Raw genomic sequence first — 26,301 nt, 5'->3', positions numbered from 1 at the left:
TTTTCAAAGTTGAATAACTCCGTTATTTTGGACTTATTTGAAAAACGATAAAGAGAAAATGTGTTTTTTTTATCGAGATCTACAACCCCTTAAAATACTTGCACTTATTTCTGGGACACCCTGTATACATCTACAAGAGTTCCAAAAAATAACAATGTAAAAACGTAAATGTTCATCATATACAGTGAGATTATGACAAAATTTTAAATTGATAAGGTAACTGGATCACATTGAAGGTTAGAAAAGAATAACGCAAAGGTGTATTTAAAAAATATAAATTAAAACTTATCAACATTCACCTCAACTGTCATCGTTAAATGTTGAAGGAGTGAGAATGAGAATGAATAAATATTTTCATTAAAGCCTATTTATTATTGTTAAAATAATTATTCCATATTATTACGTTCCCTATGCACACAGTTTATCTATAACGCCCATATAAAGTGATTAATAAGCTCTAATTATCATCACTTTGACTAACTCTGAACGGATATTTTGTGAACTGCACAGCAAAACTGATTAATTCAGCATCGTTAATCACTTTGACTAACCCGGCTAGCTATTATACAGAACGACGAGATTAATTATTTTGCCTGTAACATACTGTTACGTATATGGATTCAAAGACCTTAAAGCATGCTTCATTGAATGATCCTTTCCTATAGAGTGCTTTTCCTTTAATTCTGTAAACATAGGGATTCTATTACATTGCGATTTCGCTTGTATCAACGATTTGGTTTCCTTTTATTTGCTATACGATTATCGCCTTTGATTTTCTGTCAAACCTTTAATATTATTTACTATTATTTAGGTTAAAGGCATTTAGCACAGAGCTACCACTTTATTCTACCATTCTAAAGATTATATTATTGAATCGAATCCTGTATTTTGCAGTCATTTCATTAGTAGACTATTAATAATATTTTACAATATAAAAGGAGTTGTTTGTTGATTTTACAACTTAAAAGTCAAGAGAATGGCTTAAATATTTTTGTTGTTGACTATCTAAGGACAAAAACTATTGTTTTTCCAAAAAATTCAACTCTTAAGATAGATATATACAAAAAAAAATTCCTTAACGGTCCCCTTTTCAATTTCATCAACTAAATTTACATTTTTTGTTGTATTAAACCAAGGTATCAAGTGTGAATCACCCTATACGATTAAAATACGGCCACTGTAAGTACCTAACTTTGTTTTAAACTACGGAATGTCATTTTCAGTAAAGTTTGTCTCTGACGTCTGAGTAGAACTTTATAAAACGACGCCTATCTCTTTACAATAGAGACATTTTCAGAGGGTTTAGCTGATATTGCGAGTATAATACGTCTATAATAAACCATTGTGCTCATAAGCAAAAATACCTCAATGAAAAATATAAAATATATGTTTTTTTTTTCATGGAAATAATTGTCATATTTTAATCATTTATCATTTTAATCTACAATTATTATTATCTACTTAAATAATGTCATAAAAAAAAATAAAAAAATTCTTCAAAACAGCCGTTTACTCAAATTTTATATAATGTATGAGATTTAAAACTCAAAATATGGTTATATGTATATGTATTGATTGAACTAACTGGAGTTTAAATTTCCCGCTAGGGATTCAGGTGGTAGCTCTGCTCTAAAAAATGTCAAGTTGGCACATTTATTTATTTATTTTCTGACAATGTCATTCGTTTTGACACTTTAGTTATGTAGTTAAGAGTTTTTGGTTTAAATGAGTTGTGTTGTGAAACTTTAAGCTTAAAAATGTTCACTAGCAGACCTTGCAGTCGAACATTGTTCTTTTTAGAACCTCTTTTAATGCGAAGTGTACAAGATAGTAGTGATGTAAAAATTCTAAGTAATCGATACAAAGTAACAGTTACTTTACGAGGACTCGAAGTAACGCTTACCATTTGAATTTGGGACTCGTTACTCGTTACTAAGCTAATTCGTTACTTTTGCGCCGGCAGTAATCGTAATCCCTGGAAATGCACGAACCGAGGACTCGAAACTCGATAGTGAAATATTCCTTACTTCGACGTAGGTCTAGTTGTTATGTTTATGTTTAAAGTGTTGACTTGACGCCGGCCGGTGTTTTGGATGGCAAATGTGTGATATTTTTATTACAATTATTATGGATTGGCTTATGCCGACCCGGCGGCCGTTTATTGTAGCTTTTTATTTAGGCAATTCCGCACGTTTTTTCAATTTTATTTGAAATAAGTAATATAAGATATTATTTAGGGGTAGAGTGTGTTTCACTTTTTGATTTATAATTGCTCGGTGGGCGAATAATAGAATTGTTTATTTAGATTAACATGTCTTAGATATTAATTAAAAATGGATTCACGGTAGTCACAAGAAATGTTAACATCTGAATAAGCAGAGCACATATTTTTCCTCTTCAAAAAAGAATAGATATTTCCCCACTTACACTGTAAGAAAATATGCAAAATAAAAATAGGAATTTTTATTAAACACTGCTGCGTTAATCCAAAGGACTTTTTTGAAGAGATGAATCCGCCACAGACGAATAATATTTTTTTTTTAATATTTTTACATTTTAACAAAAATATATACATTTTTTTTTTATTTTTACTCTTTAATGTTTGCATATTTATTATTGAAATACAAAGAGAGAGAGAGAGAGAAAACAAAAAAAAACACTTTATATTTTATTATACACATATTTTCTTTGTTTGATTTGTTTTCTTTTATTTTTAATTTTATTAATAGTACATAGTTTTATTTAACATATCATTATAAAAATATTATACATATTATTAAAAACATATTATTCAGTACTTGAATACCGAGCATTGAAATTATCCTATTAAGCCCTTACACTATAAGAAAGTAGAAACCCCTTATAGGTTAACCCGAGCACGCAACGCGAGATCGCCTCGCACAATAATTAATGAAGTTCCACGTCAAGCCCGAGTCTTCCAACCTGTACACAAAACAACGATTATAATGTAACGATTCTAAGTACCAATGTAACGAGTAACTAAAGTAACTAAAGTAACAGCCGTAAAAAACTCATCGCAACTTTATTAGAATATTTTGAACGGGAAAGCGGTAGTAATGGCCCTTAAGTGCCGTTAAGGAGGTGAATTTTGTCGATATTAATAATAACTGTTTATATATTTATAATTAATTTATTTTCCTTTTCTAAAATATTTTGATTAAAAGAAAATATGTAAAAGTGGGCAACGCTGTGCCGGTCAAGCTTAACCACGTGACTAAAAGTTTATTTGATATGAACTACCAAACCATATGTATCGAAACTAATACATAGCTAATAGACATTTTTGAAGCTTTAAAAATATTGCGAACGGCATATTATCAGCAGGATTTTTAATACAAATAAAAAAGTTTGGGTACTCAGTCTAAACATAGCAACACATTAAAATAAATTTCAGATACAAATATTTATATTCGGCTAAACCCTAAATAAACGAAAATCCCCTTCACGACCCTTTTCAACCTTTATTTTCTCACTTCCCTTGTCTCATTTCCTGCACACCTCGATCGAGGGATCATCCTCTACCCCTCTACCGCCCCCTTTATTGACAATCTATCGACCGTGACCTTGACAGTTCCTACCGCAACACGGAGCGCCGTCCACAGCCAGGCTGCGAATGCGGGGAAAATCTCGGCCGAAACTTCGGGTACCGTCGGTATCGATCGGGTCGACGACGGTAAAACAGGCCGCGACTGGAAGGGAGGTAAAAAGGCCGGATGCCATCAGGACGCAGCGTGTCCTGCTGCCGATGCTGGCGCTTCTGCTGCTGGAGAGGATCGGGTGCGGTGTTGCCAAAGATACTAGGTTCCCTTCCCCCAATTTACATTAGCTAACTGCTTTGTAAATTGAAGTACCGACTTTTTTTTCGAAAATTGCATGGTGGTTAAATACAGTTTTAATGTATCTCCAAGTGTTTTGGTTAGGTTAGGTTGTAGATAAATAAAATTACAGTTTATAAAATTAGTATTTCTAAAAAACTCTTCAAATCCCTGAATCTCATCAAATAGCAAATAGACTAGTTGAAATAATTGTATGTTATTTTGTATATAAAATATGCGAAATCTACTAAAATAATAAGTGAATTTTTTTGAAGTACAAAAAAACTTGCTTAGTGACGTTTATTTTTCCGAGAATTGGACCCATCGTTGTCTATGTGGGTCGGTGGCTATGCAGGTCCAAGTTATGCGTGCTAATTTCTTAATATCATAGTCCCAATTTAAGTTTGGTCTTCTTCTAGGTCTCTTAATTCCTCGTGGAAACATATTATTATAATTTGAACCACGTGTTAAGATAGGCGTTATCGCAAGCTTATATTGTAAAATAAAAATAATATATTGAAATAATACATCACAAAAATTTGAATAATACCAAAAAGAACTAGAAATATTTTCAAAAAAAGTCATTATAATATTCGAAAAAGAAAAACTAAAGCACAAAGCATATGAGAAAATATGAAAAATAAGGAAATATAACAGTAACAATTCCATATATGACACAAGATTTAATATAAAGGATGTAACTTTAACTGCACAGTATACTTAAGATCTGTAATAACCAGCAAAAAAAGATCAAAAAATAAACGGTAAATCGTATACAATTCAATTATGATAAATTTTTGCATTGATGCCCTCTAACGAACAAACGAAGCGCTTTTGTATAAAGGTAAATTATGTGCAATTAACTTATTTTGATTCAAAAATACGTTGTTGTTCTATGTACACGGAATATGGGAAATCTCTGTGTGTTTTGTAGGTCTGTTTGGAAAAATAAATTCTCCAAAAATGTTTTTCGCAAAAACTATGCGATGTGGCGTTTTTTCTAAGAGAAAAAAATGTAGTAAATACTAGACAGACTATTTTACCAAAAAAAATCAGTTGTCGGTGGGAGTTAGAAAATATTATACTAAAAGTTATGTAGGGGTGGGGGTAGTTTTTACCTTTCCCGTATTTTTTCTTGATTTTTGTGAAAGTCAAATATTAAAGCTCTTAGCAAAACATAGACACCTAAACTCTCATTTAACATAACACTCTAGCAGACAAACGAAGCACTTTTGTATAGAGATAAATTCTGTCCAATGAACTTATTTTAATTCCAAAAATATGTAGTAGTTCTATGTCTACAGAATATTGGGACACCCTGTATATTTTGAATATATGAATTTGAATAGAGTATATTGAATCATCATAGGGAATGCAATCCCTCACCAAAATCTCAATCCCGCAAACCCGCGGGATTAAAGTAATCAATCCCGCGGATCCGCAAAATTGCGGGATTGTAAACAATAGCATTTATAGTCATACATTTGGTCCTAAATGGTACAAAATGCTGCTTGTACATTTTGCTTAGGCCCACAATATATTGATATAGCGTGTATCTTAAACTAGCTGTACAGAAATTTGGACCGATGTATACAGGGAGTTCAAAAAATATATTTAATATTAAATAAACTTAATTTTTTTTTATATTTTATCTACTTATTTTATAAATAAAAATATTATTCTGATGTTGAAGTTTTTTTAACCTGTGTTAGTTATCTGCTTTTAGATACACTCTATATCAATAATTTTTTGGCATATGCAAAATGTACAAAGCTTTTTGTACCATTTAGGACCATACGTATCGCTAAAATGCATATTTTTCGAAAAAACGTTGTATTTTTCTTAAAACAAAAAAAATAAAAACCGATCAAATTGTTTCCTCTAATTTCAATACAGATTAGTCGTACTTGGTAAAAATTTCAATTTTTTAAAAATTGTAAATTTGCGGTTAAAAAGATTCTTAACCAAATTTTCACACTCTTATAAAACACCCTGTATACGAGAATTCGCTAAATATATTTTCGAAAACTACATAGCATCTTAATCAGAATAGATGCATCTAAAACCTGGTCCAAACCGCATCCCAAAATCTTTTTTTCAATTTATGTATTTTTAATGGCCAAGCCGTAAGGGGAATCCCCCGGGTTCCGAGCGTCGACGCATCGGCCCGGAATGAAGCTGTTTAACCTTGATCGAGATCGATTCGGTTACCCAGTAATAATGTGTCGATCCCGCAGATCCCGCACGGTAAATCCCGCCACTGTGATCCCGCAGAATCTCAGAGGGATCCCGCATTTACGGGATCCAGCATTTGCGGGATTGCATTCCCTAGTTACATCTATGTAATATACGTTATATTATTTTTTACACTCTGTATAAACTGTTTACGTATTAAAGCTAAGACAATTTTTAAGAAATTGTATTTTTTTTTTCATGATTTCATTAGGCACAAACTTTTTTATCTTAATCCTTCTCTATCACCTGACAAGAATTAGTAAATAAAAATAAAATAGACCAAAAGCACAAAGTGATTTACTGTTAATTTTGTGCTTATTCTATATTTAAACCAAAACATTTCTAATTACGTAAAATCTCCTATAAACCCATCAAATTTTCTCACCACAATTTAAAAACGGTTACATCTGTTGCTCTTCCCTCTCCCACTTTTACCCAATTTCCACCACTAACCACACGCACATACCCACACCCACGCTTCTGGCCCCCGTTCCCCTTTTCGCTAGATTCGTTTTTAAACGGCGCGTGCATAACCCCCAGAATCCAGCCGAAAATGTGCCTAAATTCTGGCAACGCCGCCCTGTAACCAGATTGTTGGCCTAGTCGGCGCGAATCCCTCCACAGAGCGGTAGTCTATGCCAGCTGACTCGCTAGCTTCTTCGCGATTGGTTTCTGGTTTCGTGAGACGGATTTTTACTGAAGACTATTAATTAATGAATTAACTAATAATATTAATTTTTATAAAAATATATAATTCCCTCGTCTCTAAAATAGAGTGTTTTTTTTGTAAAAAATAATATTGGAGAGTGAGTTAATTTTAGTTAGAACTAGGAATATATTAAATTTAATAATATTATCTACATAATTTCTTCATTCATTTATTTTCCCATTTATTATAAAACAAAACAATATAAGTGGCATTTTTTTTTCTCTATCTGTTTTAAGTTGTTTCAGAAATAGGCCAAATATGTCATTATCATTTTTTTTCTTTTTTTAATAGTAAAAAATACTGTATTATACTCAGCATCTATTCTAATTTAGTAATCTTCTTTACGTTATTTATTTGAAAAATACAGAGTAAATATTTCTATATACCTTTGTCTCGTCTACAGGGTGTTTCAAAAAACATGTGCCATCTCTCGTGAGGAGATTCCTCACGTAAAAATACGATTTATTTTTCATATCAACATAGGTCCGATTCTGCTTTGTTTTGTAGCTACGGGGAGTTAAAGCCTTAGTAATTTTTTTTGATTTATTATAATTTTCTTCCAAATATTTTTATTGATTCGAATGAAGTTTTGAGGGTAAAAGTTACTAAAAATGTTACATATTTTAATGCTAAAAAAGTGTCGATAAATTCATCAGGGGCGTGCATATAGGTTATCACTGGAATATTTTTCAAAAAAAAAAACATGTGCGCCACTGACTTTTTTCTTTTGATATCAAAATTGTGTAAACCGTTTAAGGCCAATTAAAAGTTGTCTCTTAATAATTTTTCTCTGTTCCAATCTCTTTGATGAGATAAAAGCAATTTTACTAGTCACAATTAATAAAATTAAAATAAAAATAAAATTAATAAATTATATATTTTATCTAAATTATTATTACTATTAGTTATTATTACTATTAGTTCAACCTACAGCAATTTCGAATAAAAAAAATAATGGCATTTAAGATACTTACAAAAAACTTAATTTTAAAAAGTTTTTACGTCCTTTAACTCTAAAATTATGCATTTCCATACCGATGTTTATAAGAACTTTTATTCATATTTTTTGATGAGGAATCAATGACTTATTTAAAACTTTTGCAAATTAATCATATTAAATTTGGTTGTATTTTAAAGGTTGCTATTTTAGACTTGAATCAAGACAAATTAACAAAATTATTTATTTCATCAAGGAGGCCAAAATCGACAAAATATCCAGAGACGACTTTTAATCGGCATTAAACAGCTTACACTATTTCTAATTATGGCGTACATTCTTTTTTAGAGAAATATTCCAGCGATAACCCATATGGCACGTCCCTGATGAATATGTTGACACGTTTTTAGCTTTAAAATATGTCGCATTTATAGTAACTTTTATTATCAAAAATTTAATTCGAGACGCTAGAAGTACTTGGAAGAAAATTAAAATAAATCAAACAAATATTAAAACTTTAACACCCTGTAGCTATGAAACAAAGCAGAATCGGACCTATGTTGATATGAAAAATAAATCTTATTTTTACGTGAGAAATCTCACCACCAGAAATGGCACATGTTTTTTCAAACATTCTGTATAAAACAAAAATGTTTTGTACATAATGTCCATACCTTTATAGCGGATTTATTTCTTGAAAAGAATTCTGTTTTTTGCCACTGCAAGATAATCTACAAAATAAAGTTATTTTTTGTAAACCTCACTGTGTTAGGTCCAAATGAAAACCAGTTTGCCAGTGGTTTTTTACTAGTTAAACAAATTAGCTTAACCGACAAGAAATGCTTAATGTTCAAATGTGTTAACTATATACAACTATTTAGGAACACTTTAGTTATAAAGTTTATATTTTATATTTTTTCTTCCAGTGGCAAAAAAATACAGAATTTCCACGAAAACAAATTCTTGGTTAACTTTAGTGACTCTGTGAACTATCACTTAAAAAAGGAGAGTTACAAAAGTACTGACGATACATTAAAATTATTAAAATCTACATTTTAACGTATATTTTATATTTTTCTTATACTTCAATTTGCTTAAAACGTTCGACAGTTTACAAAAACTTAAAGCCATTCATGTAAATTTTACATAATGTATTTTTAAGTCATGTAAATGGCAAATAATGTGGATTTAATTCCATTCTCAGAAGTTATCGTGTATTCCATTAATTACATAACATTAATTTCGCTAAATTAAATCTTTTCAGTCACCCACATTGTTTGCTAGTCACCTTTCGTGTTATCTTCTAGTTAATTTAATTTCTACATATTTAATTTATTTTGAAGTATATTGTCGTTCCTTTAGCTGGTTGCCTATTTTTTTTGTTCGAATACTTTTAAATATATAATATAATATTTTTGATATTTTATAATTACTGGAAATGTTAAAAAATATCAACCACCAAATCTAAAAAATGGGTGATAAAATATCTCCACAGATTGAAACATAAAGATATTTATAAATATAAATAAAATAAGTATTTAGTAAATAAAAAAATATGTTTTGTACCCAAAACATCCTGATTTACAATACCATATAGGCAAATTATTTAGTAGTTTTTTTCTTAAAAACAAATAAGCAATATATAAACTAAAGCAATTTACCATTTTCAAGGATAATCCTAACCTACCCAGCTGTCAAAATAACTAATGAAATAAAAGAAATTATAATAATATATATCTTCTTTGTGTTGAAGAAAGAACAAGTATTTAAATCATTTTTGATGACTATATGGCTAGAAAAGGTAATTATTTGGAAATATTGTATTGCTCTCTAATACATTACATATATCATTATATTAAATGCCTATTTGCTCATGACTGTTTTTAATCACAATTCACTTTAATAAACATCAACGAAATAAATAACATTATCTTTAATTTAATCTAGCCATTCAATATACAGTTCATACCAAATAAACATTTAATCGCGTGATTAAGCTTGACCGGCACAGTGTTGCCCACTGTTATATATTTTCTTTTAATCAAAAGATTTTATTAAACAAAAATAAATTAATTATAAATATATAAACAGTTATTGTTTACATCAACAAAACTCACCTTCTTAACAGCAATTAAGGGACATAAAGAGTCATTACTACCATTTTTCCGTTCAAAATATTCTAATAAAGTTGCGATGAGTTTTTTACGGCTATTAAGCTTTCTTGTACTCTTCGTATTAAAAGAGGTTCTAAAAAGAACAATATTCGACTGCAACTTAAAGTATCACAACACTATTTATAACCAACAGCTCGTAATACAAAACTAAAGTGTCGAAATGAATGACAATGTCAGGAAATAAATAAATAAATATGGCAACTTGACATTTTTTACACCAGAGCTAACACCTGAGTTCCCAGCGGCCAATTTATATTCCAGTTAGTCAGCCCGGCGCCGAATACATCTATGGTTGGCAACAAGGAATTTAAAAATCATGCCCTCGATTACGTAACTCACAGTTTAATTGGTAGCAAATATAGGACTTTTAAGAAAAAAAAACAGTCGTTGAACATAAAAGTAAAATTTGTAAAAGTGAAATTTTAAAGCGCCTTAAAAAAAGACATCCCAAATCTCATTCAAATAGAGATATCGTTTTTAAAATATCTTAAAATAAGTGTTTATTTTTTTTAAATTTGAGAGGCCATCTAACGGACAAAGGGAGCACATTTGTGTAGAAGTAAATTGTGCTCAATTATCATATTTTGATTGCAAATATACATAATAATTCTTTATCCACAAAATATTGAGGCAATAAATTCCGTATCTCTAAGTTTTTTTATAAATTAAATAAAAAATACATAGATAGAGGGACGTCTCAATGTTAAAATAGAAAAATCAAATAAATTGGATGATGCTGGTTGTCGATTCTCTACGCGATTTCAGATTGTTCCGATCAAGACGGATCCCCAGGGGGCAAAAAGCACTACTATCAATTTTCATTAGAGATGGAAAATAACAGCAAAAAGAATTTTTCGATATAGCATCGATAGAATACGTGTCAAGTGTTGGAAAAAGCAAGTATTTTTATTATTTCTTTCTTTGATCTTGTTGAGTTAAGTCTTCAAAGTAGCGTCCGATGAATAAGAAATTTTGAAGAAGGCTGATTTACTACGTAATTTACTTCAAAAGATACAAATAATCTTATTGTATGAATGATCTTTTTTATCAGATATTGTTATTTAATCTTATAGAAGGAAATAGCTGTCAAAGAACAACGTAAAGTCTAGGGTAAATTGTTCTCTTTATGAAGATAAATATTTTCAGTTCGGATAGCGACTTATTTCATTTTAACATTGTCAAAGTCAAGACTTTATTGAAATAATGATATAGTATGTTCTATTTTGTTTGATTTAGCTATATGGAAAAATACAGTTTATTTTTTAATGCTAAAATTTCTCTCTACATATAATCTATACAAATTAGATATATGGTATTGAAGAAAGTTGTAAACAAAGTTAAAGGAAGTCTTAACTTTGTAAATAACAAATAAGGTGGTATGTAAAAGAACATAATCGAAAATTGTATGTACTTTATTAGAAAATGTTCAAGAATACAAAATCAATTAGTTATAATTGTAGCCTTCGAACTGTAATTAAAACCTAATCTGTTAGAAATCGATTATTGCATTTCTTATAAGTCGCAAGGCAGGTGAATTTCACTTTTTACTAGGCAATAGACCTTGAGTTTTTTATAATAACCCCATTTAAACAATAACGAAATGAATTAAGAATAATTATTGTAAAGAATTAATTAAATTTAAAAATACATTTACCATGCAAAAAAACTGTTTTTTAAAGCTTATTTTAATTCATTTTGTTCCTATTTTCTGACTTGAATTCTCAATTAATTCATAGATAACTGAGAACCAATTTTAAAAATTCAATCAATATCGGACAATAAAGAAGTTTAATAAAAATAATAAAAAAATTATTTAACAAAAGAACTATAAAAAACGCAATACAAAAAGCTACAACAATTTGTAAATGAAAACGGATTATATTGCTCACTTCGTGTAATTTCAATTTTAACTTTACAAATGAGTTGGAAATTTTTAATATCTGTTTTTTTCCTTATCATAACTGAATAAGAAAACCCAGTCTCACATCCAATACTTAACTCTAAAGCCAAAAAGAAATATAATGAAAAGTATTCTTTAGCTTGATAAAGGTCAAGCAAAATTTGAATTTCTTTCAAATTCTGACCACAAATCAATAACCAATCAGCCAGCATAACTAGCCTACCATCTCCAGGGATTCACGAACCAAGTTTTGATAAACCCTGCTGCAGTAGACTGGATTTCTAAATATAGTATCTCCCAGTAGAATAAAACTTACAATATACACAGGATTAATTGTCATATACTCCTATAATAAATTAACTAAAGTTTATATGTCTCAATGTAATTAATATTTGTTATAACAAGGTCAACAAGAAAACGTGTATCATGTATATAATAGTTATGCATTAAAGAAACGATTTCATTCCTTAAGTTCTTAGCGATTGGTATAAGCTTGCTGCCACCATCGGAAAATATCATAAACAGCTAGTATATACTAAAAATAAAAATAAAAAAGTAAATATTTTGATATCTTCAGAAGGTGTAACTTGTATTATAATTTATTATTCCAGCTAAAACACTTATTAGATGAGTTCAACTACCCTAGCGAGCATAGTTTTAATCACCGGTTTTACATTTGGGCCTATTTCGCCTATAACGATTTTTTTAAAGGTACATAATTATAATTTTAGAAGATGTTCATAAAACATTTAATCACTAGTTGGTTAAAAAAAAGTATGCCATTAATATTGCAAATTATATTTTATCCTTTCATAGTATATGTCTATTTAATTTTTTGATTATGTAACAAGCACTTTGCTTACTGACTTGTTTCGTCGAACTGCTTGAATTCATTTTTGTTTTGATCAAATCGGTGTGAGAAACTATGAAGCTATAAAATGTTGTTTCGGAAAAGTTGAATATCCGGGAAAGTTATTGAATGTTAATGCACCCAACAACACCCTAATTACGCTCGGCTTATTTTTCGGCAATTTTATTAACATTTGAAATTGTCACAACTCACAACACAACACGACGCCTAGTTCGAAATCTTTCTCACTTATTTTTTGCTAGCCGAAACAGCGTTACATCACACAAACCTCGTACCTGAGTGTTTTATAGTCTCAATATCTGCACTAGCAAAAAACTAAAATACTTAAATATTATGACAAAGCCACCATTTCAATATTATTTTAATGCGATCAACATGAACTGTAACAGGGACGGCGCGGCGTGAAGTACATAGCGAAAATTTCTGATTTTTGTCGTATACAGCGCCGCGGTCGGAATTTTTTGAAATCAACTGAAATGTACCAAGCCTATAGTATATTTATACACTTTAAAAATTTAAAATATTGAGATTGAAAATTGATCTAGTTTTTTATTTTATAAATGAACTGTATCGTTTTCTATAAACATCTACAGTTCTGACGATCTCATGCAAATTTGTATATAAATTAAAATAGTTTAAATGGTTATTTCTTCTTTTATTATGTCTCTGACAATTGGAGATCATGTTTAAAACAAAAAATATCTCGTTAGGTTTAATTAACTTGACATTACGTAATAAATAGCAAAAAAATAATTTCAAGGATAAAATGTATCCTAAAAAGTTGTCGACAATAACCGTAGTCAGCGTTTCATTTCCCATTAATGTGCCTAGGCCCTGTTCTGTTTACTTTTTGCATCCCATTACCGAAAGGGAAAGTTCATTAATCAAATTTTCCAGTCATCGCGCTCAGTCAACGCTGGCCTCGACCCCTTCGAACAAGGGCACTGGGTTTTGTACGTCTGGGTATCAGTGGTTTTTATTTACTGGAAATAATATTAAAACGGGACAATAAAATTAGATACATAGGGAAAATTGATGTAAGCTCACAAATATATATTTTTCTTGGAAAAGTTTTTTTATGAAACTAAAAATGTTGCACACGCATTCGTCCTATCTCCCTTAGTTGAAATGGTTGCATTTTATGACTCCCTTGTATCTCGGTTATCTTATAACTTATCATAAAAGCGAAAACTGAGTCCCATAAAGTTTTTAACGTAGAATCCAGCGGCGTAACTAGATTTTTGCTGGAAGCTGCTATTCTTGAAATATGACCCAAACTTATGTTTTTAAATATGAAACTATATATTTTTGTTTTGCTTTGTTATGAGCTTTTGAAAAATGTAAATTATTTTATATTTATTTTCATATACAAGGTAAAAAGGTAGCCGGTTTAAATTAGGTAATCAAAATAATCGAATTTTGAACGTCAAATTTTGGTTATTATTCCACGATATCTTCTGTGTTTGAAATATCAATAACTCTGACAGTGTGTTATTGGAAAGTTGCACATTAAATTTACCCTGTGTTTCAAAAACCAAGAGGGCTAGGACAAATCGGTGTGTGGTATCGTTAGTTTCATAAAAAAAATAGCATAGTAATGTGAAAACCGCATATGTGCATGTGTATCTATTACTCATAAACGAGAAACCCCAGAAAATACGAAAATTGGACACCCTATATAATTAAACACAAAATATAAATGATTAGATACTAGTGAAACATTTTTAAATTGTCCAATTATTCTCCATTTGAAATAAAGTCTAAATTTTAATATGTGTAACTAATTTAAAAAAACAAAGAAAAGTGTATCATATATTTTGAAATTATGCGGAATAAATAATTACATTTTTTAAATTGGTAATTGATGTTGGCTAGAAAATTAAGTTTTTTTGTATAAATACTAAATTTAGATTAGAAATTATTAGGAAAAATCGAAATAAAATGAAACTTCTACACCCTGTATCTACGAAACTAATCATTTTCGGACATACATTTATACAAACTTTTTTACTTATTTTAATGTTCAGAATATGCTACCGAAATTTCCGGAATACAGTTCGGACCACCCTGTATAGTAAAACATTATTTAGCACTATATACGGAATCTATGCAGTTCTTCTTTATTTGGAATTCACTCTGTATTTAAGTAAAATTTGTACCTAAGACAATGACAAAGATAACAGTTGTAATTATTGACAATTGGTTGGAAAGTAGAACTTTGTACAGGATGAGATTTAAATAAGTACAGATAATTTTAGTAAGATTTTATTTCGACTCCAGAAACACGTCTATAAGTTTTTTTTCGCAAAAAATATATTTTCAAAATTTGAAATATTTTGAAAAAATGTTTGTATTTTTTTAGTTAAAAAACATAATATATTTGTAATGTGGCAACATAGGTAGTACATTAAATTTACAATAAAGAAAACCCATAAAAGATCCAGTAGTTCTCAAAAATTTAAGCGAAAAATCTTTTTTTTTTTTAATTGTTAAAGTAAAATATCATTTTTAAGACTTTTTACCCTGTATAGAGCATATTACTACTATTAAGCGATACCAAATTTAGCTATATCAGCTAGTTTTCCATAAACGTATCTAGATCTTGTTACGTTAAATTTTGGCACCCTATTACTGAAAGGGTAAGTTCATTAATCAAATTTTCCAGTAACCGAGCTCAGTCAACAATAACCTTGATCCCTTCGGTCAGGAAGCGTACATCTGCTATCAGATTTTTTTATAATTTTCCGGAAAAAAAACACATAATGGGACAAGAAAATTAGATACACAAGAGAAATTGTTTTTCCTCAGGCAGAAAAATATGGATTTTCCAAAGAAAACATGACGGAAGATAAATAAAAAGAAAGTAATGGCTGGGGGCTCTAACAAATTATAATTATTTTTATATTTATGTCGGACGAAAAATACAGTATAATCAAACAAAAATGAAAATGTTTGGATACGAAATATCTGAAAATATCGTTCAAATTACATGGTAACCCTCTATTTGGAAAGCAATCATAGGTCGTTGCAGTGATTATTGCGGGCATTATGTAAACATTTCTTATATTTTGTTTGTTGTACTTATCATTATTTTGAAATATACTCTTTGAAAATGTACACAGGAAATAATATTAGAGATTGCTAAACTTTCTAAATAGACTTATTAAGTAATTATTCCAGTCCAGTTTTTTGTGGTGTTTCTAATATTAAATTTACATCAATTGAGCATGGCAATAACGATAGGCAACAAGTTTTAGTGACACACTTTTTACTCTCAGACTAGAAATACTAAGATAGCTAGAGTTAAATAAGCATTTATGATATATTTACTGTAATTTTACATAATTGTGTATTAACTTTTGTTTCCTGATGGAGGTTTTATTTCTATTCAACTATTGTCTCCTTTTGTTATAGAATATTATTACGAATATTCTATTTATATTAGATACTAGCGTGTACCAGAGACTTCGTTCGCGTCGAATTAACCATTTGTAATGGTGATGATAAAGCAAAACAAGAATTTCCATTAACATACAAACTGGATGAAATGTTTTCACATTTATGTCAGCATGAGAAAAAACAATATGGCGATATTATTGTATAACTTGGTAATATTTGAGGGGTAGTTTCATCTCGTTGGAATTTGACTTTCAAAAAATCCGTTTGCCAAAAATAAGCTTTTTACGTCAAGCAGTTTAAGCAGAATAGTGGTTAAGAAATTAATTACCCAACTTTTTGGAACACCCTGTATGATCTTTTAAAAAATGTCAAAATATGTAAAAAAACCAAATAAATTATGCTTGTCTAAGCGTTTTCCCGAAAGACTAACCGTTTAAATAACAAATATTGTAATATTTGAGGGGCTTTTTCACCCTCTTGGAATTTGAGATTCGGGAAACCCCTCCTTATCGAACCTCTACACCCCACAGTCAATCCGTTCGCCAAAAATCAGCTTTAAACGTCAAGCAGTTTAAGCAGAATCGTGATTACTCAATAGTCATATTTTATGAAACACCCTGTATAAATTTATAAAAAATCTTAAAATATGTAAAACAACAAAATAAAATAAACATGTTTAAGAATTTTTCCGAAAAACTCACCGGTTTAAATAAAATAAACCAAATAAAACATATTTTAATATTTGAGGGATAGTTTCACCCCCCTTAGAATTCGAGTTTCGAAAAATCCCTTCTTATTGAACCTCTACACGCTAAAGTCAATCTGTTTTCCAAAATTCAGCTTTTGACGTCAAGCGCTTTAAGCAGGATCGTGATTAATCAATGACCAGATTTTTCGAAACACCCTGTATACATTTTTAAAAAATCTTAAAATATGTAAAAAAACAAAATAAAATATACGTGTTTAATCGTTTTTTTCGGAAACTTGACCGTTTTTTAAATAAAAAATATTGTAATATTTGAGGGGTGGTTTCACCCTTTTGGAACTGGAATTTCGAAAAATCCCTTCTTATCAAACCTCTACACCCTAGAGTAAACCTGTATGCCAAAATTGAGCTTGTTACGTTGAGTGGTTTGAGCAGGATCGTGATTAATCAGTATGTCAGTCACTTAAGGATTTTATATATTAGTATAGATAAGATATAATAATAATTTCCAACAAAATATAAACAGTTTTTAATGTTATATACATATCTATTTTCATTCCATTGATGCACATACAAACTGAGAAAAATATAAAATATACATCTAATAAAAGACAATAAAAATATCGTTAAAGGACTTGTGTATCATAGATTTTGAAATTATGTAAAAAATAATTAGATTTCTTAAGTTACATATAGCTATTTTTTAAGGATATTTTATTTTTATTTATAATTTGTGTTACTTATTAGATTATATACCGTATGATCGGATAAAAACGGCGCCGGCGTCAGCGATGGCTAAATGACGATCGATGATATTTCCCATATAATTTTACATATAAAATGACAGCGATCTTCATTTCATGCATCGCTGACGCCATTTTTATTCGATCACGCGGTATTTTATTATTAACAAATAATGTAGATAATAGATCTTTTCTATTGTCTTATTTTTATCTTGTTTATTATTACCTCAGTCCAGAAAATAATAAATTAGATAAACAGATAAAAATACACGTATTTTCAGCATCAAAATATTATATAATCATGGCAGAAAATCATAACTCTCTAAACCAAATCAAAAATAATTAAAACAAAAACAACCGTCGCGACTTAGTAAACATCTAGACAATTTTAAAATGAAAAAGCGAAAATTCTTCGTGCCTTTTTAAACGAGAAGTGAAGAGACTTGAAAATGACGCGAAAAAAATTATCCGCGCGCGACTAGTAAGAACATGCGCAGTGGGGAATGCCCGACAAACTTCCCAGCAGTTCGAGGGGGCCACAACAGGTGGCGCTGTTGCGTCGAGCGCGGGAGAAACTACTAAACTGGCTCAAATTTTACAATAAGGTAAGCAGAGTTAAGGTGTTTAATTTAAAAAAAACATCCTAGTAGCTGTCTTTATCTTGAAAATAGTTTATAATTCTATATTTGGGCTGATCTCTATACCTCAACTTATAAAAATTGATATAAAGGAACTTTTTTACCTTTTCCTAAATTAAATATTAAATTTTTACGATTTACTTTGTTAATTTTTTGTAAATGATATATAAAGATTGACCCCACAAAGAACCGAAGGTCACTGTGATGGCTTTTTTTCGATAAACCGATAGTAATACATTAGTTTCATATTTCAAAGAAATAGTTTAAATATTAAACTAATTATTATACTACAAAAAAATGATACAGAAACAATGGCACCACTGACAATTTTTTGCCACACTGCAATTTAACATATGTTTAAACAAATTTAAATTTTATAAAGACTCTTAATTTTAGGTATATAACATTATACATGAAAAAGTTATGGAATTTTAGGCAGAATCTAAAAATAAAATAAAAAATAGGGTGTTGCATTTAAAAAAAAACATTTATTATATTTGCCACACTTTTTTGAAGCACCTTGTATACTCTATAATAATTTTAAAATATGTATCTTAACCTTCCCTATAACTTTTATATTTAACATTTTTTGTAAACCTCGAAACAAATGAGATAATGGACTTTACTCTATCGTTGACTCGCCCTGTACAGGATGTGATGCGCAGACGGTATAGTAGCTCTATTTATTTAAAAAAAAGACTTAAATATGAGACAAAATAAATTTTTGTCAGACTGTATATTCTTCAAATTAAATGCTACTGTTTCTTATAAATGTAAAAGATAAAAATAATACAAAAGGATCTCAAAAATATCTTTCATTTATGATTACAAACTATTGTGTTTTATTTTTAAAAATTCTCCTGCTAAAACCGTTTTGTATAGACTGTTATTCAGAAGAAAACCACCAAGAACACTGCTAAAAATAAACAGTACTCTTCTACTCGTTTTGCAAATAAAGGAATGTACATTTCGTGATGTTAGATATTATTTTATATTCATCCAACGTCAGAATTTCCAGTTACAGTCGTTTGTTCGGTGGGCAAATGTTTTCCATTCTGTCACCTTCCCTCATATTTTCATTTTCAACAAATAGAAATAAGTGTTTTAAGGGAAAATTTTCCTTTGTTATATATTCTTTACACACGTGAAATTGCTTTTATGGTATACCGGGAGCGCGTCAAAACTGGCTCACCCCTATAACTTTTTTTTGTTTTTTTCAAATAAAAAATACGATAATTTGGTATGTTAGTATGTGATATATTCGTAAATTAGGATTAATTGACATATTCAATTGTTTTTGGTCACTTCCTGTTTCACCAGAAATGACTACAACTTTTGTTTTAAATGGCACCCTTGGCATATTCCTACTTTATTCGTTAAAAAATGACACTCTGAATAGAATGACATATCATATGTCAACTTTTGACATTTTCGCATATGGTTTATTTGAAATTGTAACATGCGGTTCATAACGACAATTTGACTCGAAATACCAAGTGTGTGGTACCAAATTATTCATAAAAAAATTCTTTTTTCAAATATGCCAATGAGCCACCCTCGTTCCATTTGAAAAAATGAGATATGAATAAAAATACGATATGGGCATCATTTAATGGTCCAGGGCAAGACACGAAAAACAATCAAATCTATTTTTCCAAGACTCCTTGATTAAACATTAGTGTTTTTAACACAGCCATGGCACCCTAGATTGAAATTTAAAATACGATTTTTTATAAGCGAGAATGTCAAAAGTTGACACATAATATGTCATTCTATTCAGTGTCATTTTCTATCAAATAAAGTAAAAAAATACGGAGGGTTTCGTTTAAAATCCAAAGTTGTAGTCATTTCCGGTGAAACAGGAAGTGACCGAAAACAATTGAATACGTCAATCAATCCTGATTTACGTCATATACTAACGTAACAAATCTCACAGAACACCTCAGTAGATTGAAACTAAGAAGAAACGGCGAATGCAGATTCTGTGGGGAAGATGGTGAAACACCAGTACACCTCATCACTGAGTGCGCCGAGACGACAACCATTCGTGCCATGAATTTTGGTACGACTGATATTGGAGATGGAGAACTACCCTCTATAAAACCGTCCCAGATACTGGCTTTTGTCAAAGCCCTGGGACTGTATGATGAGTTATGATTCAAGAAAGGGGGACACAATGGATCTGTAAGGTCGAAGTGATTAACCCCCCTCCCACTCATTCTAATTCTAATTCTAACGTAACAAATCTCGTTTTCTTATCTGAAAAAATAAGAAAGATATAGGGCTGAGTCACTATTGAAACTCAGCCGGTATAGTGTGTTTAGAAATTACTAAATGAAAAAAAGTTTCAGAATTCAGAAATAAAAATTATAGGGTGTTCCGGTTAGATCGTAAAAAGTACCGGAAAGTAGAATATATTTTAAAAAAGAAAAACACCTAGAAATAGCTTAGCTTTAACGAACCAGTTGTGTAATAAGTCAAAAACCCTGTATATTTATAACAAACAATTATTTTGGTAATAGAGCTAGAATATTTTAACTGTCAAAGTCAAAGCTTTATCATTATTTTATTGATCACGCGGTATAATTTACTTAGTTAATAATTTTTTAACGCCCTCATGAAAAAACTCAAAGGAGTACTGCAACAAACACCGCTTTTGTTAATTAATGAGTTCTTTCATCTCGCCACGGTTACGTTGACTCCTTTTTTTTATTTTTTCTCTTTGAGTTTTTCTGGAGTGAATGAACCTGCCAAAGGGCAGTTTTAACCCGCGCGGGAACAATGACCAATTGAATTAATTTAAAACAGGTATGTTAAAGATCTTCTAAAAACACAGTTTGATTTATTAAAATGGATAATGACTTTAAAAAGACTTAAACCTCATTTGATTTTAAATAATTTTTCGAAAGCTGACTTAAGACTAAAAATTTAAGTAATTTTCAAAACGATTTGTGATTTAAATCTTTATTCCGAAATAGAAAAAGAATTCAGCTCTAAATATTTGAAATCTTCCAATTAGTATTTTTTACCTAAAAAATATTTCTTATTACTACTTCCCATATTGTCACTTTGTATACATTATTAAATTTTATTGTATTCATCCACTTTCAAGGTAGCACGTACGCTATTTTTAGTATAATTGAATAACCCTCATTCGCAAACAAACAATTTACTTTTATGTTAGATAAAAATGGCAATTACATTACAAGTTTTCTCTCAAGAAAGGTTCTCTATTCTGGCGAAAATATAAAAGTTATTTTCTGCTAATGCTCCAAACATAACCAGACAAGCAGAAAATAATTTCTAGCCTTATACACGTTCGATTACAGCCGACATCTTAACTTTATTTACCTTCACGATCCAGACGTGTAATTATGATTTTCTTTTTACTTTTAAGAAAAAAATTAGTAGGAAATTTTCTATTAAAAACATGAAAAATAATAACTATCCAAATAAAATAATTTAAATGAAAATTATTATTTTATTTTTCTAACATAATTACCTCTATTTTGCATAACCTCTATTTTAACATAATTACCTCTATTTAACATAATTACCTCTATTTTTTAACATAATTACCTCTATTTTAACATAATTACCTCTAATTACCTCGAAGATGAGAACAACCGATAATAAGCAAAAAAAAAACAATAAGCGAAAGAGAAGTACATCAAACTCTCAAAAGAATGAAAAATGGGCGGTCACCAGGTCCTGGTAATATTGTAGCGGAATTGTTAAAGTGTGGAACCCAAAGACTGCGCTGGCATCTGGCAGAGCTATTTAACCAGTGCTGCCTGCAAAGTAAACTACCCCGAGAATGGCTAGTGGCTCACATAGTGTCCATCTTTAAAAAGAGAAATCGTAACGACCCCGCTTGTTATAGAGGCCTAAGCATTAACAGTTCGGTCAGCAGACTTTTTGGAAAGGTGCTACAGGGTAGGCTCAGGGACAGTATTGGTGACAAAATCTCGGAAGACCAAAGCGGATTGACACCGGGGAAATCTTGCACAGATAACCTTTTTGTCCGGCAGCAGGTGATGAAAAAAAAGATAGCAGTAGATCAAGAAGTCCATCTAGCATTTATTGATTTGGAGAAAGCGTACGACTCTATTCCCCGCAGCAAGTTATGGGAAGTCTTGGACATCTTAGAAGTAGATAGACCCTTGCTTAAGATAATAAAAGAGCTATATAAAGAAAATGAATCGTACGTTAAGATAGGACACAGGCTATCTAATCCAATTAACACCACAAAAGGGTTGCGACAAGGATGCAGCTTATCTCATCTGATCGTCAACGCTTACGTCGAAGTAGCCCTTAGGGAATAAAAGACGAAATGTCAAGATTTGGGAATACCCATTGAGGACAACACACTATTTACCCTGAGGTTTGCAGACGATCAGGTCGTGATTGCGCAGGACTCATACGATCTAGAGTTCATGACTAAGAGACTTTATCAAGAATACAACAAATGGGGACTTCAGGTTAGTCTAAAGAAGACCGAATACTTAGCTGTCAATTCAAACGCTTGTTTTGAAGTCTTCATTAATGATAACGTCCAGATTCAACAAGTAGACAAATTTAAATACCTGGATGCTACTATCAACAACGAGGGTTTGGGCAATGTAGAAATACAAACCCGAATTCAGAAGAGCAAACAAGTTATTGGATATCTTAACAGCCTCTGGTGGAACCGAAACTTTTCTCCAACAACTAAAAAGAGACTTGGAAGAACATTGGTGGAGTCAGTTCTTTGCTATGGTTCAGAGCTATGGACTCTGAGTGCAGACGCGAAGCGCAAAATCCAAGTTGTTGAAATGGACTACCTGAGAAGAAGTGCAGGTATATCTAGGATGGAAAAAAAGACAAACATCGAGGTCAGGCGTATCATGGAGGAAACATCGCATCGGAGGAAACAGTACTAGATCGAATCGAAAAATCCAGCTTAAAATGGTTTGGACATGTTCTGCGTATGCCGGAGAACAGGTGGCCAAAAAGAGTTTTTCAATGGGCTCCCCAGGGCAGAAGAAAGAGAGGTAGACCTAGAAAATCCTGGAACGGAACGGTTACGGAAGCAATGGAAGCTCGTAACCTAGAAGCTGATGACGCTCTAAATCGAGATGTGTGGCGTAGGGTAACGGGAAGGCAGCAATAGGCTGTAGTTGGAAATGAGTATTAAATACAGAAATACACCAAATCCCGTTTATATATATATATATATATATATATATATATATATATATATATATATATATATATATATATATATATATATATATATATATATATATATATATATATATATATATATATATATATATATATATATATATATATATATATATATATAATATATATAATAAATTATATAATATATAATAAATTATATAATATATAAATTTTAGACTGAACTCTGTAATCTAACATGAATAGATCTAAGCATAAAATAACCAAAATCTAATACAATTTACCTCGCAGATACCTAGATTGCTTATTATAAATTTTCGAAATTCCTTTGCGTCTGCTTAGCAAGTCGTAATACGGAAAAATTCAATTTAACTTGGGTTAGAGAATGTCTTTTCTAATATTTATTTGTATCAGAATTTTAATAGTTTAGTTAACGGTTAAGCATAAAGACAATATTTTACTTTTGGAGTTTTTGTTTTTTTATCGATTTCTTTTAATTTTAAAATGAGTGGATCAGCTTAAATATGGAGACGATACAATGTTCTTAAAAGTTTCATTTGTTCCAGTAGAATTGTGCAAAATAATACTTACTATCCGTAATTGCGATTATTATGCAAAACGTTATTGATGGGCATTACGATTCCTTTTAGTGAATCGAATCACACGATTCAATTTCTCATATTGAATCGACTCCTACAATTCGTTCATTTGAACGAACCACATGCACAATTTACGTTTCACAAAAACAGGAATCATAACAGTTATGATTATTATGATGACTGGCACTTCAGGTACGATAATTTGGCCGGACAATTACTTCAGGGACCAGAAAAAGAAGTATACAGTTCTTTCATTTATTTTTTAACACTTTATGTCACTAGCGTAATTGGATTGATTATTTTACAAATAATATTAAATTATCAATCCAATTTCATACATACTATTTATTAAATAATTCTTCAATTCTCCAATTTAATATTTTTAGAGCCATATTTTTATTCCTATTTAATAATCATATACAGGGTTGTTCACCACATACGACACCGAATATTGCAGCTAAACGATTAGATTTTTATAAATTGTAAGTTTTGGGTTCGTTGAAGGACTATTAGAGCTACAATTTAAAAATAGTTTTACAAGATACAGAGTGTACCAAATAAGTAAAAAATATTATAGTTGTATTTCTTTAAATGGAACACCCTGTATATTATTCTATTTTTAGATTCTACGATTGAAATAAAGGTAAATTTGATTAAGGTTTATCACACTTAAACCTTACCGTTTTTTAAATATTTTCAATTTTATGAAATTGCATTAAAAATTTTAAGGCTTCATTTCTCCAAGGGTATCAAAGTTTTTAATACTAAATATTTACTGACGATTATTTATTGATCAGATATTGTGTCGCAATAATAAAAATTTTACTACCTTATACAGAGTGTCCAAAAATGTATATTAAATAATTACTAGCTTTAAACGGCAATAACTTGTTTAATTTAAATATAACACCCTATATATTTTAGGTGAATCAGATGCACAATATAATTGTCTATCAAATTGTATTATACCATTTTTACCCATCTCTTCATGTTTTCGTAGAAAATGCATTTTCTTATAATTTAGACCTCAAGTATTCTAAATAAATGTGTGTGTGAATTTGGCTCAGAATCAATATAATAATAAGTTATGAAGATGAACGTTTCTGTTTTTATAAATAAGCATTCGAATGCTGGGATCATATTAATTGGTCCTTGTTAACAAAAAATATTTAAACAGTTTTTTTTTAATGAAATAAGCGAACTATATCGACAATATTAGTATCTGTACTCTTTGAAAATTTGTTACATCTTTAAAAATAATCTAAAATGTCAATATTTCATGGGTATAGTGATAAATGAGGTCTAAATTATAAGAAAATGCATTTTCTACAAAAACTTGAAGAGATAGATAAAAAATGGTATATTACAATTTGATAGACAATTACATTGTGCATGTGATTCATATAAAATATATAGGGTGTTCCATTTAAATTAAACAAGTTATTGCCGTTTAAAGCTAGTAATTATTTAATATAAATTTTTGAACACTCTGTATAAGGTAGTAAATTTTTTATTATAGCAACACAATATCTGATCAATAAATAATCTTCAGTAAATATTTAGTATTAAAAACTTTGATACCCTTGGAGAAATAAAGTCTTAAAATTTTTAGTGCAATTTCATAAAATTGAAAATATTCCCAAAAACGGTAGTGTGATAAACCTTAGTCAAATTTACCTTTATTTCAATCGTAGAATCTAAAAATAGAATAATATAGAGGGTGTTCCATTTAAAAAAATACAACTATAATATTTTTAACTTATTTGGGACACTCTGTATCTTGTAAAAATATTTTTAAATTGTAGCTCTAATAGTCCTTCAACGAACCCAGAACTTACAATTTGTAAAAATCTAATCGTTTAGCTACCATACTCCGTGTCGTATGTGGTGAACAACCCTGTATAATAAATAATATAAAAATCCGCATGATCGAAAAAAAATGGCATCTAGTTGGCTTGGAAATGAACATCGATGACATTGCCCATATAATTTTACATATAAAATGACAGCGATTTACATTTTATCTATTGAGCATAGGCCAACAATATTTATTTGGAGTTGCATAAAAACACGATTTCGTCTTTGAGTCCGACATTGAATGATTTATAGTCGAGAATATTATTTTAATAAAAATATTAATGTAAAAATTAAATACCTTACAGATTCTTCCATACTAAGCACAGTATAAATAAGTTTTTTCTTGTAAATAACATTCTTATCGTTTGTTTTTTATGCCCATGATGTTTGTTTAGGGCTTTTATTCAAGTCTTAAATATTAGTGCCTGACTCTATGCCTATATCACCGCCGCGCCAGCGCCGTAAAAACGAACGATCGCATTGTGATCCGATTTAATTCTCACGATTCTTTTT

The 26,301-nt window shown here is 30.0% G+C and overlaps 1 protein-coding gene across 3 annotated transcripts in view; it reads left to right on the top strand.

The window, feature by feature from the left end:
• LOC115877297 (band 3 anion transport protein) overlaps nucleotides 1-26,301 on the top strand; it is a 202,283-nt gene that overhangs the window by 67,342 nt on the left and 108,640 nt on the right. The window contains exon 1 of one of the 3 annotated variants that reach the window (XM_030893430.1): nucleotides 17,999-18,115. The exons of the other annotated variants lie outside the window; for them this stretch is intronic. Coding sequence (XP_030749290.1) covers nucleotides 18,014-18,115 — 102 coding nt within the window. The 5' untranslated portion in view covers nucleotides 17,999-18,013. Of the gene's footprint in view, nucleotides 1-17,998; nucleotides 18,116-26,301 lie in introns of those variants that run through there. 3 annotated transcript variants of the gene reach the window in all.

This window comes from Sitophilus oryzae, unplaced genomic scaffold (genome assembly GCF_002938485.1).
Source record: "Sitophilus oryzae breed Bouriz unplaced genomic scaffold, Soryzae_2.0 scaffold_1443_pilon_pilon, whole genome shotgun sequence".
NCBI lineage: Eukaryota > Metazoa > Arthropoda > Insecta > Coleoptera > Curculionidae > Sitophilus > Sitophilus oryzae.
Note: the sequence above shows the minus strand (reverse complement) of the source record. Positions and strands in the feature narration are given on the sequence as shown.